The 12,655-nt window shown below is 42.0% G+C and overlaps 1 protein-coding gene and 1 long non-coding RNA gene across 4 annotated transcripts in view; one reads left to right on the top strand and one right to left on the bottom strand.

Moving 5' to 3' along the window:
* Positions 1–4,001, top strand: part of cunh6orf47 — a 22,294-nt gene extending 18,293 nt beyond the window's left edge. For 2 of the 3 annotated variants that reach the window (XR_006052817.1, XR_317202.3), the window contains one exon: positions 1,729–4,001. This is a non-coding gene — a long non-coding RNA (chromosome unknown C6orf47 homolog). The remainder of the gene's footprint in view (positions 1–1,728) is intronic. The other variant, XR_006052816.1, reaches the window with a different exon arrangement.
* A 4,954-nt stretch (positions 4,002–8,955) lies between these two features.
* On the bottom strand, positions 8,956–12,571 carry ppp1r11 (protein phosphatase 1, regulatory (inhibitor) subunit 11). The gene is made up of 3 exons (XM_005944982.3): positions 12,167–12,571; positions 11,021–11,129; positions 8,956–9,869 (listed from the first exon to the last, which is right to left on the bottom strand). The coding sequence occupies exons 1-3, from the start codon at positions 12,242–12,244 to the stop codon at positions 9,685–9,687; spliced, it is 372 nt and encodes a 123-aa protein (XP_005945044.1). The 5' UTR covers positions 12,245–12,571; the 3' UTR covers positions 8,956–9,684.
* Between the last annotated feature and the right edge of the window lie 84 nt (positions 12,572–12,655).

The raw sequence follows: 12,655 nt of genomic DNA, 5'->3' as shown, positions 1-12,655 counted from the left end.
TTAAACCCAGCCCTACTTGCAGCCTATTGGTGATTTAACTACATGTTTTTATGTGAACCAAAAGTGTGTTACTCTGTATTTAATGTGCCTTATTGTATCTTTATTTCAGACATATACAGAAAAAAACAATATATACACAAGTACACATACTTGCATTTACAAAAACGAATATATATGTAAATACACACAGGTATGTGCTCAGATAAAACAAAATAAATAAAATAAAAGTCTAAATGACATGAAATGACAATTATTAAGTCTGAAATGGAAGAAGTATAACATACCTATTAATCCCTACCCCATGCTCAACCTTCTATTGAATCCCACGATTCACCTAATTCCCATCATCACTTACCCCACACAATAAACAAGGAGAACATGTATAAACATAGCTACAGTGATAGATACAATTTAGCATAGTTATATATACAATGGGTGATCAACTTGACCAGTTTCATATTCTTCCAAATGTTATGTTGTTTTGTGTGAGACATACGTTTAAACATTTGCTATTGAGACCATGTATCCCCCCCAAGTAGGAAGGCCTCCAAAGGGAGGAATAAACTCCAACAAAGGAAGAACATCATCAGCTTGTGTTTACTGTGACATGGCAAAGTACATGCGCCTGTTTCACAAAGCAGGTTTAGCAAACTTTCATGTTTGACGAGATACGGATCTTTGACATGTTTGGCTCATGCCCGGTCTTGAATAAAGCAAAGTAAAATAAAAGCATGCACTATAAGAAGCATTTTAAATCTTACTTTGGGGAAAAGACATCTAACTTTTTAAGTGTCTTTATCAGATTTGACTGTACTTCTCAACATGGAGTTTTTATGTCCCACTGACAGAAGTAAAAGTACCAGCATTCTTCTCATTCATGTAGATTGGAACTTCAAATTAAATTCCCAAATAACTGCCAGAGGCAAACATTATGCAACAGTGATAAGCAGTGGTAGCATTGACAAGGCCTTTGGTTTAACTTTCACCTCTGAGATGGAAACATGTTCAGTTGTAGAAGAGCTGAACAGGACACTGGTGAGACTGTCACTAGCAGTTCCACCAGATGTTCCTCTGCTGGTGAAAACGGCATCGGGTCTTTTGTTTTTCATGGAAGCCACGTCAGGCTGCACAGAGCACATGAGGAGAGTATGAGTTAGACACTGGAACAACAAAGAGAAGCTCTTAACTTTTCAAAATAAAAGACCCATACAGACTAAAGACTGCTTCCTAAACACTGCTGGCTTGATTTTTGTTTTGGGGGATCTGACTGACAGCATAACAGTGTCTCCAGTGTCCACAGAGCCAGTGTTGGAAAGAAATGTTGCACGCTATGAAGAAATCTTAGTTGTCACTGTCCTGCATTTGTAGGCTGAAAACACTTGTTGTGTATTAGACTGATTATTTTAGATTTCATTATTTCTAAAGACGTGAACTGCGAGCTCGGAAAAGGAAGTTGTTTTAACCAAACTGACAGCAGGGTGGTTTCAGAGGCAGTTTCCTTAGGTTGTTTTTGGGACAAATCTCACGTGTTTTCTTCACAGTTAACAGGATTTTATTAAACCTGTGCTCTTGAACAGAGTTTAGTTTTTGGTAGTTTTAAAACAGAGGCAACAACCACCGTGTTACAGTTAACTCTAATTGTTGAGCTATACCAGGCAGCATGCACACACGTGCAGTGATCGCTGTAGTCTCCTGATCATCTGTTTATTTGGTGTGTGTCTTCCACAGGTGGAGAGAATTTGCTGGCACCACCAGTACTCCAACTGTATCACACCTCCTCCAGCCCTCTGACGTCACAGCGGTGGGACTGAGACTGTGGACTGCAGCGTGTGTTCTGCAGCGTAACTTAAGAATTGTATTGCACATTAATTTCATATTCAGAGAAATGATACATGTGGCACTTTATGTCCAGCACTACAGATCTGCATCTGTGTTCAGTTGATCTCACTGATAACTGTTGTAATCTACACCAGAAGAGCTCATGAATGTTCAAAGAATGCTTAAGTGAAAGGGGAAATCGCCAGCAGGTACCTGTTTCTGTTTTCTTCTTGTTTGTGGGACTACTCTTCCCATGAGACAGTCACTTGATTTGAGACCAGCCGATTGCCTCCAGTGCGTTGTGTTGGTGAGTAGAACAGCAAATCTTAGAGAGGACAGATGCAGCATTTATGAAGAGAGCCTCACTGAGACACTTTAGGTGAAGCAGAAATATCTTTGGGTCTCTTAAACACAGCGAGGAGCAGGAATAAACTCTGAACAGAAGTCTTACTGAACAGCACCACCGACAGTTTGCGCCTGCATCCACTGGCCAGTTTTAGTGTGCCTCCTAATGTTTAGCTCTTCTGACCGTGTTCATTGTGTGGGGGGCAAATTTAAATCTGCCGTATGGCCCCGCTCAGTTTGAACTCAATTGAAGCTTGGCCATGTACATTTGCTTGACTTTAACCTTTGTTCCAACACAGCTGATTTAAATGACCTCAACATGTCTTGAAGTTCTTCAGAGGCTGGTAATGAACCAATCATCTGACTCAGGTGTGCTGACCCAGGGTGAGATCTAAAACCTGCAGGACACCAGCTCTCAAGGCCTGGAGGTCCCCACCCCTGGTTTAGACTCTGTGATGGTACTGACCTGTGACTTTGAGCTTGTATCCAGGACACCGTACCGGCTCACTCAGTGGAACAGGGAGCTAATGTGAATGTTTGTGTCGCCTGCAGGAGATCCGAGCTAGTAGCAAACACCACTGGTGAGCTATAGCTACTCAAGACGCGCACACTACAGCATAGACCACAGGTGTTGAACTCCAGGCCTCGAGGGCCGGTGTCCTGCAGGTTTCAGATGTCTCCTTGATCCAACACAGCTGATTCAAATGGCTAAATGACCTCCTCAACATGTCCTGAAGTTCTCCAGATGCCTGCTAATGAAGTAATCATTTGATTCAGGTGTGTTGACCCAGGGTGAGATCTAAAACCTGCAGGACCCCGGCCCTCGAGGCCTGGAGTTCGACACCCCTGGCATAGACTGTATTAAAGCCAAGAGTAGTCTGCAGTTTAAATTTCTTTTTTTAGACAAAGAGCAAAAGACTAATGAAATCTAATTCAGATCTTTCCTTTCAAGTCATAAAGGAAGTAGCTTCAGCATGGAGATGGTTGCTGTTCGTTTATAAGAGATCAGATGTTCGGTGAATCAAACAGCAGGTCTACCTGAGCTGTGGAAGCTTCTGCAACCTTGGCATGCATTTGCAGCCGATGCTACATTCAAACTATGAACTGGTTGAAGGAGCAGTACACTCATTGTTGCTTTCTGTGAGGGATGTGTGAGATTCTGGGAACCGGCACAATACCAGCAGCTGACTTTAAAGTATTTTGTGTGTACACTTAGATTCTGCCTTTTGTTGTTTTCTGTGCCATGATATATACTCACAACGTAGGGCGCACTTTCCCTCCACAGAAATGTCACGGAGGGCTTTTCCATTTACCACTACTCTCGTATATATTACTGTGTTTAAGTATGTGCCGCCGAACCGTTTATTCCAGTAACACTTATGGACTTCAGCTCCATCAGCCTGTGCGATGATGAAGCCTTTGGGCAAAATTAACTGAAGTATTTGTGTCTTATTTGTGCATGACGTATAACAAAACTACAGAATTCTTATTGATGAAAATATAGCGTAAAATCAAACCCTTACTGACACTGCACTTCACAGCACAACAGGGTTCAGAGTCTGCTGATAGTTTAAAGTAGGAGATGCAAATCTGCTGCTTTTCCTCGTCTTACTGTAACATAGAAGAGTCCTCAGAGGATGCAGCTTTAAAGGGCATCATTGGATCCTTTGGCCATGCTATATTTGTCCATCACAATTCAAATAATGATATGGTATTTTTTCCTTAATCTTACAATCTTAATCTTGCTTTTTTCCAGTTTTTGGCCACATAATGAAATATTTAAGTGTTTGAAAATGTTTGATTTTATAATATTGTTCAAGTAAACAGGTTACACCAAATCTTTACAAGTCTATGTGTATACTTCTTTGTTATTGTATTAATCACTTGCCTGATGCTGATCCCTTGTGTCAACCTGGAAGGAACAAAGCAGGGAACGATTTCTAGCTGCCATCCTTCTCAGCTGAAATCTTGAAACTCTGGTGGTTGGTTATGTGGATTGTGCTGGAACGACCGTTTGTAGCCAGAGTGCAGGACCACACTGAAGTCTTTGCATGTAATAGCCAGCTAAACCTGATTGTTTTAAATGATTGATGCATTTGTTTCCATTCATGCTGGGAAATGTACTTGCACAGAGCTGATGACCTTTTTTAACTGCCAGAATTAATTAAGTGGTCAGTGCGTTCTTCAAATCAGATGTGTAACACTGATGCTACTCTGACAAGTGACCTAAAAGCATCCTAAGCTTGAACCTCTGTAGCCTGTAGTTAGTTTCTACAGATGATTGATACCTGCCACATCACGCTGTAAAGTCACCAGGAGCCATCATATGAAATTAAATCTGCATTAGAAAAGACTCTTGGGTAGATTCAAACAATAAATTCTAAGGTATTTTTTACTGTGGGATGTTGATGATGTAATAGTCTGTAGGCCAAAGTTAGCTGTGTTTAGTAGATCATGAAGAATGAAAAGATTCCGTTTTAAATCTCGGCTTGATTGTGACTCGAGTCTGACAAACTACTTTAAGGCAGGGCTCACATGAAGGAGCAATCTTTATTTGTCCTATTTCCTGCGAAACACATCTTACTCTTTATCTGGTTAGTATTACACACACGTGAGTTTGGGTTTTTTTACACACTTTTACGAGTCCCATTTCTGTCTCTAGGCTCTAGACCTAGGAAAGGAACTCCCCTGTACTGTGATTGGTCAAAATACATAAATACTGCAGAGAGAGGGCCATTCAGAAACCTTTCATTAACATTTCAAATGTTAATGCACACATCTCACCCTTCAAATGGAACAAATCATGGAGTCGTGAACAAAGACTTTACAGTGAAAGTTTGGCTTTTCCACCGACCACTAGGTGGCACTGGTGTCACTTGAGCGTTCACAATCATTGGGCCTTTAAAGGCTAAAAAACAAAGCAGCCAGGAAGCAGCTGCTTGCTTCTACTGGAAAGAAATAATGATAGCAACAGAACAGTGAAGCAATGTAGGAAGTCACAGTACTGAAAGTGCAAAGTTGCAAATAACTTTAAGCTGTAATGTTTTTGTCAGTTGATGTTGGACATGTCTCCACCATTCACCAACAGGAAACTCGAATCAGCTGTCAGCACACTGGCCAACCTTTAAACCTTAAGCCAGTTCAAGGTGAGGCTGAGGAAGTGACTGAGAAGCATGACAACCATGTGTTTCCACAGTGGAAGCTACAATTGAGGTGTTTTTATCTTGTCAGGTCTGTTACTGTGGGGTCTTTACTGAAAGTGGATTTTACACACAGATTTGTCCTTTAGTCCACTGGGGAGACCTGATGGGACATGACTAAACATTCCTGTGTCACACATCAGTACGACATTTTTAATCACAGTTCAAAACTTTAATTCACATTAAATCTGATCTCAGTGTATTCATTGTATATGTACAGAAAGTTGCAATACTGTTACAAGAACAATGTACATATGTAACAATGTGTGTGGGCAGTACAGGAAATGTTGGTGGAGATGATGTGAATATAACCCACGGTCTGAACCCATCCTGGATGAGGATGATGATGATGGAGTGTCACAGCAGAGACGTCAGAAAAATAAGCCTGGGCCAGCTTCACCCCCCCCCCCCGTGCCACGTTAGGCAGTTACATGTGTACACTCTGGTCAGCAACGAACCTCAAATCATGTAAAGCTCTGTCTTTATTTACCTCACAGCGAGGAAACCAGCGAGCACAGCAGGAAAAGCACAAACACCCCTCGCCCTCACCGAGGCTTTGTTTTCTGGCTGACATGCAGCTCAGGAACGTGAACACTGTAGTGAATCAGTGCACACACACAACTAATTACTTTTCCATGCTGCTGCTGACAGCCACTGCTGAGCCTGTGAACGCCACGCCTACCAAAGGAAAAGAAAAATGAAAAAGCAGTTGTACTCAAATCTCAAGTGGGCAGACTGGTTTTATCCAGTGGACACGAAGGATTTAAACAACCAAACAAAACTAAACCCATGAAAGTGTTTAAAGGTAAAACAGACCCCGCCTCCTCCTTCTGAGTTAATGAGCTTTGGTCAGAATACAGAGTGATTGTAAATAAGAGGCGGAGAGCTAAAGTTTTGAAGTAAGTATCTCCTCCAGGCCTCCATTCTTCAGATCTAGTCTGACTAATCCAGGCTTACATGATCCTGACCAAATCAGCTTACTTCAGTTCATCCAACATTAACATCCTCATCACACATGAAACTGTCTTCAAGAATCCAACTAGCTAAAACAATACCGATTTTGAAAGTGACTCCCAATGACATTAAAGGTTTTTTAAAAAGAAAACAAGCCTATAATCAGTAAATTCTGAAATATATAAGCTTAGTTAATATTTGTATTTATAACCAGCTCACTGCCAAAGTCTCTGATAAAAATCATGGGACACAAAACAAGATGGACTTGTGTGACTAATCTGCAAACTCTAGTTATACAACAGTAGTTAGAAACTCATTTAAAGCAGTTTTGTATGTAAATTGAAACATTTTAGCATGCGTATGTACTCATGATTAAACTGTGTTTATTTACTATATTTCAATAATCTAAATGTTTGACTTTATTTTTCCCTCACTTTGTTTTTGTAGAGCTACTTCCTAATACAGTAAAAGGTGGTACTGATTATGGGGAACACTTTACAGAAAGGCACTAATCCTGCAAAATACTTTTGAATATGGGTCCATTTGAATGGGATACACTAATTCGTATCTGCTGCCTCTATTAGTTAGTTTGTGTTATTGTGAGCATGCCTTCCATAGCCTAATGATATGGAGAGAGATTTACCTGATAAGGGTTGCCAATGTGTACAATATGATCCACAAGAGAAAACTAACACTTACAAATCTGTGCAGTAATTTGTGTGCAACTTTTCATTAGCACACACTTCAATCCACACACAAATACAAGCAATCTGACCACATGTAAAACTATTCTAAAAATTCATGCATCAGAACCTCAATACATTCTGATCATTTACACGCAGTTCATTAAGATCAGCTTCACAAATCCTATAACTCCACCTTTCAAAAACCTTTCTGTGTGTGTCGAAAACTACACGTAACATTTCTCTCACTTACTCAAAAAACCTTAAATACGTTTGGATGAGTCCCCTGATACGCACAGATCACATCGCATGCCCATGTGGGGTAAGCCTGCATCGGCTTCCCTTCATTGGCTTCCTGTTAAATCCAGAATTCAAAATCCTGCTCCTCACATACAAGGTCTTAAATAATCAGGCCCCATCTTATCTTAATGACCTTGTAGTACCATATCACCCTATTAGAGCACTTCGCTCTCGCTCTGCAGGCCTACTTGTTGTTCCTAGAGTATTTAAAAGTAGAATGGGAGGCAGAGCCTTCAGTTTTCAGGCCCCTCTTCTGTGGAACCAGCTTCCAGTTTGGATTCAGGAGACAGACACTATCTCTACTTTCAAGATTAGGCTTCAAACTTTCCTTTTTGCTAAAGCATATAGTTAGGGCTGGACCAGGTGACCCTGAATCCTCCCTTAGTTATGCTGCAATAGACGTAGGCTGCCGGGGGATTCCCATGATGCACTGGGTGCTTCTTCTTCACTCACTATGTGTTAACAGACCTCTCTGCATTGAATCATATCTGTTATTAACCTCTGTCTCTCTTCCACAGCATGTCTTTATCCTGTCTTCCTTCTCTCACCCCAACCAATCACAGCGGATGGCCCCGCCCCTCCCTGAGCCTGGTTCTGCCGGAGGTTTCTTCCTGTTAAAAGGGAGTTTTTCCTTCCCACTGTCACCAAAGTGCTGCTCACAGGGGCTCATATGATTGTTGGGTTTTTCTCTGCATGTAGTATTGTAGGGTCGACCTTACAATATAAAGAACCTTGAGGCGACTGTTGTTGTGATTTGGGGCTGTGTAAATAAAACTGAACAGAACTGAATGAGCTGTTCTGTTTATTTAGAAAAAGACACGCAGGTCTACACTTGAAGCAGTTTTACACTGGGAGCTTGGTGCATCTCATATTTGTGGATCTGTGCCAAGCTGGCACGGCTAAATCTGTCTCAAAACCCCACGTTGGTGTGCGAGGTGATCTGTGCACATCAGGCGATTCCACACATATGCAATGTTTTTAAATGAGTGAGAGAGATGTTACGTGTAGACATTTGTACACACAAAGGTTTTTGAAAAGTAAAATTATTGGATTCGTAAAGCTGAACTTAATAAACTGTGCATAAATAATCGTATTTATTCAGGTCTGGGTATACGCATTTGTAAAATGGTTTTCATGTGGTCAGATCGCTTCATATTTGTCTGTGGTGCCCCTGAAAAGTTGCACACAAATTATTGTACACATTTGTAAATGTTAGTTTACGCTTGTGGATCGTATTGTACACAGAAGCAAATTTCTCTCCATACAGTGAAGATATAGAAAAGCAGCTCACACAAGCCCACCTCAGTGAACCAAACTGTATTCAGAGCCTTGGCTCATATGTTCAGCATTCGCTGTAAATCTGGTGAACAGCTCAGAAAAGACAAATATGAAGCTAATCTAAATGTTCAGTATTTAACTCGCTGGGCTCAGGTACATGTCAAATATGGACGAGTTCAGAATTAAGAGCAGCAAATAAATTAGAAAACTACATTTTAAAAAAACAATATGCTGTATTATATACATTTAACTCTGCGAGCAGACAGCATTTAATGGCCTCTTTCTGCTGTCACCTTTTCCAAACTGATGCCTTGCAGTCAGAAAGTCCCACATGCTGCTGGGGAGAGTCAGCACTCCTCTGATGTATTCAGAACCAATCACATTGCTACTAATGACTACTTTTGGAATGATTTAAAGCTCTACGAAGTAACAGGAAGTAATGCGACTGTTATAGAGCTGTGAAGCTCTTCTGGGTGCACTGTGGAATCTGCAGACATAACTTTTCTGGAAAAATGAAAATCGATTTTACAAGTTTTATTTTTCTTTTCTAAATAATCCTTTCAAACCTCCACATCATGGGGTTGATACGCATCACCTAGATGATGACCATAAAGGAGCCCAACCTGCCAGCACAACTCAATAAAACCAAACAAAGGAAAGAATAAAGTTCAAAGCTCAGAGCTTATTTTCCTAGTATGTTAGGTCGGCAGATAAGGCTGAGCAGTGATGTCATGCACACCGAGTGGAGCTGATTGGAAAAACGCTGAAACTGTCATTTGATTTCAATTAGAATCACAATTTGAACGTGTTGCCAGTCTATGCTTCATATTTAAGTTGGCACAATAGCAAACACGCTTTGAGGTCGGCAAAGTATTTTCCACGAGCCCGTGACGTGGCCATGACTTTCCCCGAGAGGAGCAGCAGCACAGAGGCTGCCGTCGTGCGGCAGCAGCTGGGACTTTCAGACTCGGGCTGAAGCCCGGTTGTCAGGCCTGAACCTCAGTGATGAAACTAAACTAAAACAAGAGTGCAGTTTGTTTGTTTTTAATGTGTCATTGTCGTGGCGCCAAAGAGCCCTCAGACCACACAATCAGCCCTGCTTTTTGTTAGTGCGAGTGCGACCCCCCAGAGTTTGGGGGTACTGTAGTCCCCCCACCCCCCGTCTGTCCATGGCCTCTCCTGCCGTGGCCCAGGATACAGTGAGCGCTGCCGCAGCCTTCGTCGTCGTCGTCTCCCTCGCTCTCGGAGGAAGATTCTCCAAACTGTCGGGGCTTCTCGTAAATGCAGCAGCCTGAAACACAACAAGCAGCTCATGATGCCACAGGCTCAGATGAAGCGCCAAGTTCGTCATTTCAAAATTAAAAATACTTTCACTTCAGAAACAGTAACTGCAGGAGCGTGTGATTAAACACATACTGTGTCTTTGATGTAGTAAGTGTGCAGAAGGTGGATGCTGAGGCAGGAGTCCGTGGTCTACTCAGGGCTTTAGCTGCATTTTAGTGCATGTTACACATGTGCACGGTACTGAGAAAGATTAAGGCTATTAAAGTTAATTAGCTGAGCCTCGATTATGTCATGGGGAAAGTAATGAGATGCAATGCACCGTGACACGCTGAAGCACGTTCGGTACAGCTACTACTTGTTGTAATTACTTCATGCGTGTCATATACTGCAGTTAAACAGGAAAACCACGTGTACTGTACAGTCACTCGTGGTGCGCAGGTGTATATGGTCCAGGCTTTATAAATAAGTGTGCATCATTTGACTGAGTACAGTCTCTGCTGTGGACACACAGTTTCAACCATGCTGAGGGGAAATTAATGATACAAAAATAAATAAATAAAAAGAATCATATGGAAAGCAGGGGTGCAGCGCGGCAGTACAAACGGTGCTGGGCAGCATAGCCAGTGTACTTTGTTGTCATTTCAAACTGGTTTTTCTTTTTCTTGCTTCCTTTCCTGATAATAAAATCACACAGTTCAGAGGAAAACGTCCAAATCGAGTTTCTTTCCAGGACAAACTTCATGAAACAGCTTTTTCAGGATTGACTCTGCAGCCCGGTGCCAAATATTCCATTGTTCCACACTCAGCATAAGAGTAAAATATCAGCTGTGTTGTTTTTGTGATTTAGTTTTAATTGTTTTATGATGACTTTCAATTATTTCATATTCTGCAGAATCCCAACAGACGAGCCACTGGACGCCCACAGAAAATCCCACTGAGAACACCCACCCCACTGTGAAACCACCACAATCATAAAATATACCACAGTGCAAGTTTTGGCACTGAACCTAAACAGTAAAAGAAAAAGTACATCCAATACGTTTGCATTTGTTCCTCCTAAAACGTGACAGAGCAAAACACTGAAAACTGGTGGCAGACATATTTGAAATGCTTAATTACATTTCTCAGCCTGTGTGCTACGGAGAAAGATAAACTCACACTTTGAAGACCTTCTTCCCAAATGCTCGTTGTCGACAGTGTCACTGGACCACTCCACCTTCTTCTCAGTCTTCCTCTTCCTCAACTTGATTGTCAAGCTTCGTCCCTCCTGTAACATGTAAGAGGTCTACTGTGAGACATCGCAAACAAACCACAGAGTGAACTGTGACCTGCAGTCACACTCAATGACATCTATCATTTGTAGGACCTTCTTGTTGTCTCTATGGCGTCATGGGCATGCTATTGTGTCCTGCTCTCTGAAAAGTAAAACTTGTCCTTGCTCAGGTGATGGAGCAGGTCACCTACTAATCAGAGGGTTGGTGGTTTGATCCCTGTCTGCTGCAGATACTAACCCCAAGGACTTATTCCTCTGATGTATCGGACTCTAAATGTGTATGGATGTTAGACAGATACAAGTGCTAATTGGCTAAGTTGTGGAAAGTGCTTTGACTGCTCAGAGCAGAAGCGTCTATAGCCAAACACGAGTATGCCTCTTAAATCCTTTAAGACTTCTTCTTATTTAAAAGTCAAACATGACTATGCACATATTTAAAAAGAAATAAAAATGCGCAACAAATTAAAAAGTCAAGCCGTGAGGGTTGGGAGGGGTTAATAACAAACTATTAAAGAGCACCTGCCTCAGAAATGACACAAAGCTGGGGTTACCGGGCATGTACGCTAGCAGAGACCATCCCTTTGCCCCGTGGTGCCTACAGATGGGCCTGTCTGCGCTGCATCTAAACCCATTCTAACCGACTATGGGGATTTCAGTTAATGGAGGTCTGACTGTTTATCTGAGCAGGACAACTTGAAATATGATTTGAACAGAGTGTATTTAACATGTAAACCGGATGCTCCTGCTGCTTTAGACATTATGCAACAATACTACAGATTCGGGTTGTTAATTGAAAGCTGTTTAACTTTCACACAGCAACGCGGAGCTATTCAGCACTTAGCCCGCTATCGGCTTTCCATAATGCTACCGCGCTACTAGCAGCCCTGTCATTTAAATAAGCCTAACGTAACTAACATATCAGGCCTCACGAAGCTTCCCCCGTAATAACATGAACGCTGTATCTTTAATGTACACTGTCACTGGCTGCCAGAGCGGTCCAACTGTCTCACGAACAGCTGTCCATCGTTTACCTGCTGGGGCGGCGGCGGCGTGCTCGTCTGAACGGTCTCCGTTATGGTCTCACTGGATGTTCCTGGAACCTCCGCCATCCCTGCAGCTGCTTTGCTAACGCTACCGTTAACTAGCTTAAAGATCCAAAAGAAACGAAGCAGAGCGTCAAAAATGAGCGACACCGCGTTAGTCGACAGCTAACCGACTAACCTTCCGCTCTTTAACTCCAAAAATCGCACTGAATGGAAAAATGTCAACCCACAGTTACGAGGTGTGGGACAGCGGTGGCTACAGTCAAAGCACAAAACGCGTTAGCCAGGGTCGGAACGGAAACGTACGGCTCCTCGTTACAACTATCAGCTATGGGAACCATCATCACCCACAAAAATAATCACATGACAGTAGTCGCTGGGCTACATCATTATATTATGTGTAGAATTAAAATGGTTTAGATAGTTAAGTGGATAGAAAACTCTGTTTCCACAATTTATTTTATTTTTAAACTCGGG

The sequence above is a fragment of the Haplochromis burtoni genome, unplaced genomic scaffold, assembly GCF_018398535.1.
Source record: "Haplochromis burtoni strain Fernald_Lab_line unplaced genomic scaffold, NCSU_Asbu1 Contig_404, whole genome shotgun sequence".
Taxonomy (NCBI): Eukaryota; Metazoa; Chordata; class Actinopteri; order Cichliformes; family Cichlidae; genus Haplochromis; species Haplochromis burtoni.
Note: the sequence above shows the minus strand (reverse complement) of the source record. Positions and strands in the feature narration are given on the sequence as shown.

What these genes read in the sequence shown, in the direction of transcription:
- ppp1r11 (XM_005944982.3), bottom strand. Translation starts at nt 12,244, where the DNA reads ATGGCGGAGGTTCCAGGAACATCCAGTGAGACCATAACGGAGACCGTT. An exon ending in CGCCGCCGCCGCCCCAGCAG is followed by an intron (nt 11,130 to 12,166) that starts GTAAACGATGGA and finishes TACATGTTACAG; the next exon opens with GAGGGACGAAGCTTGACAAT. An exon ending in GGGAAGAAGGTCTTCAAAGT is followed by an intron (nt 9,870 to 11,020) that starts GTGAGTTTATCT and finishes GTTGTGTTTCAG; the next exon opens with GCTGCTGCATTTACGAGAAG.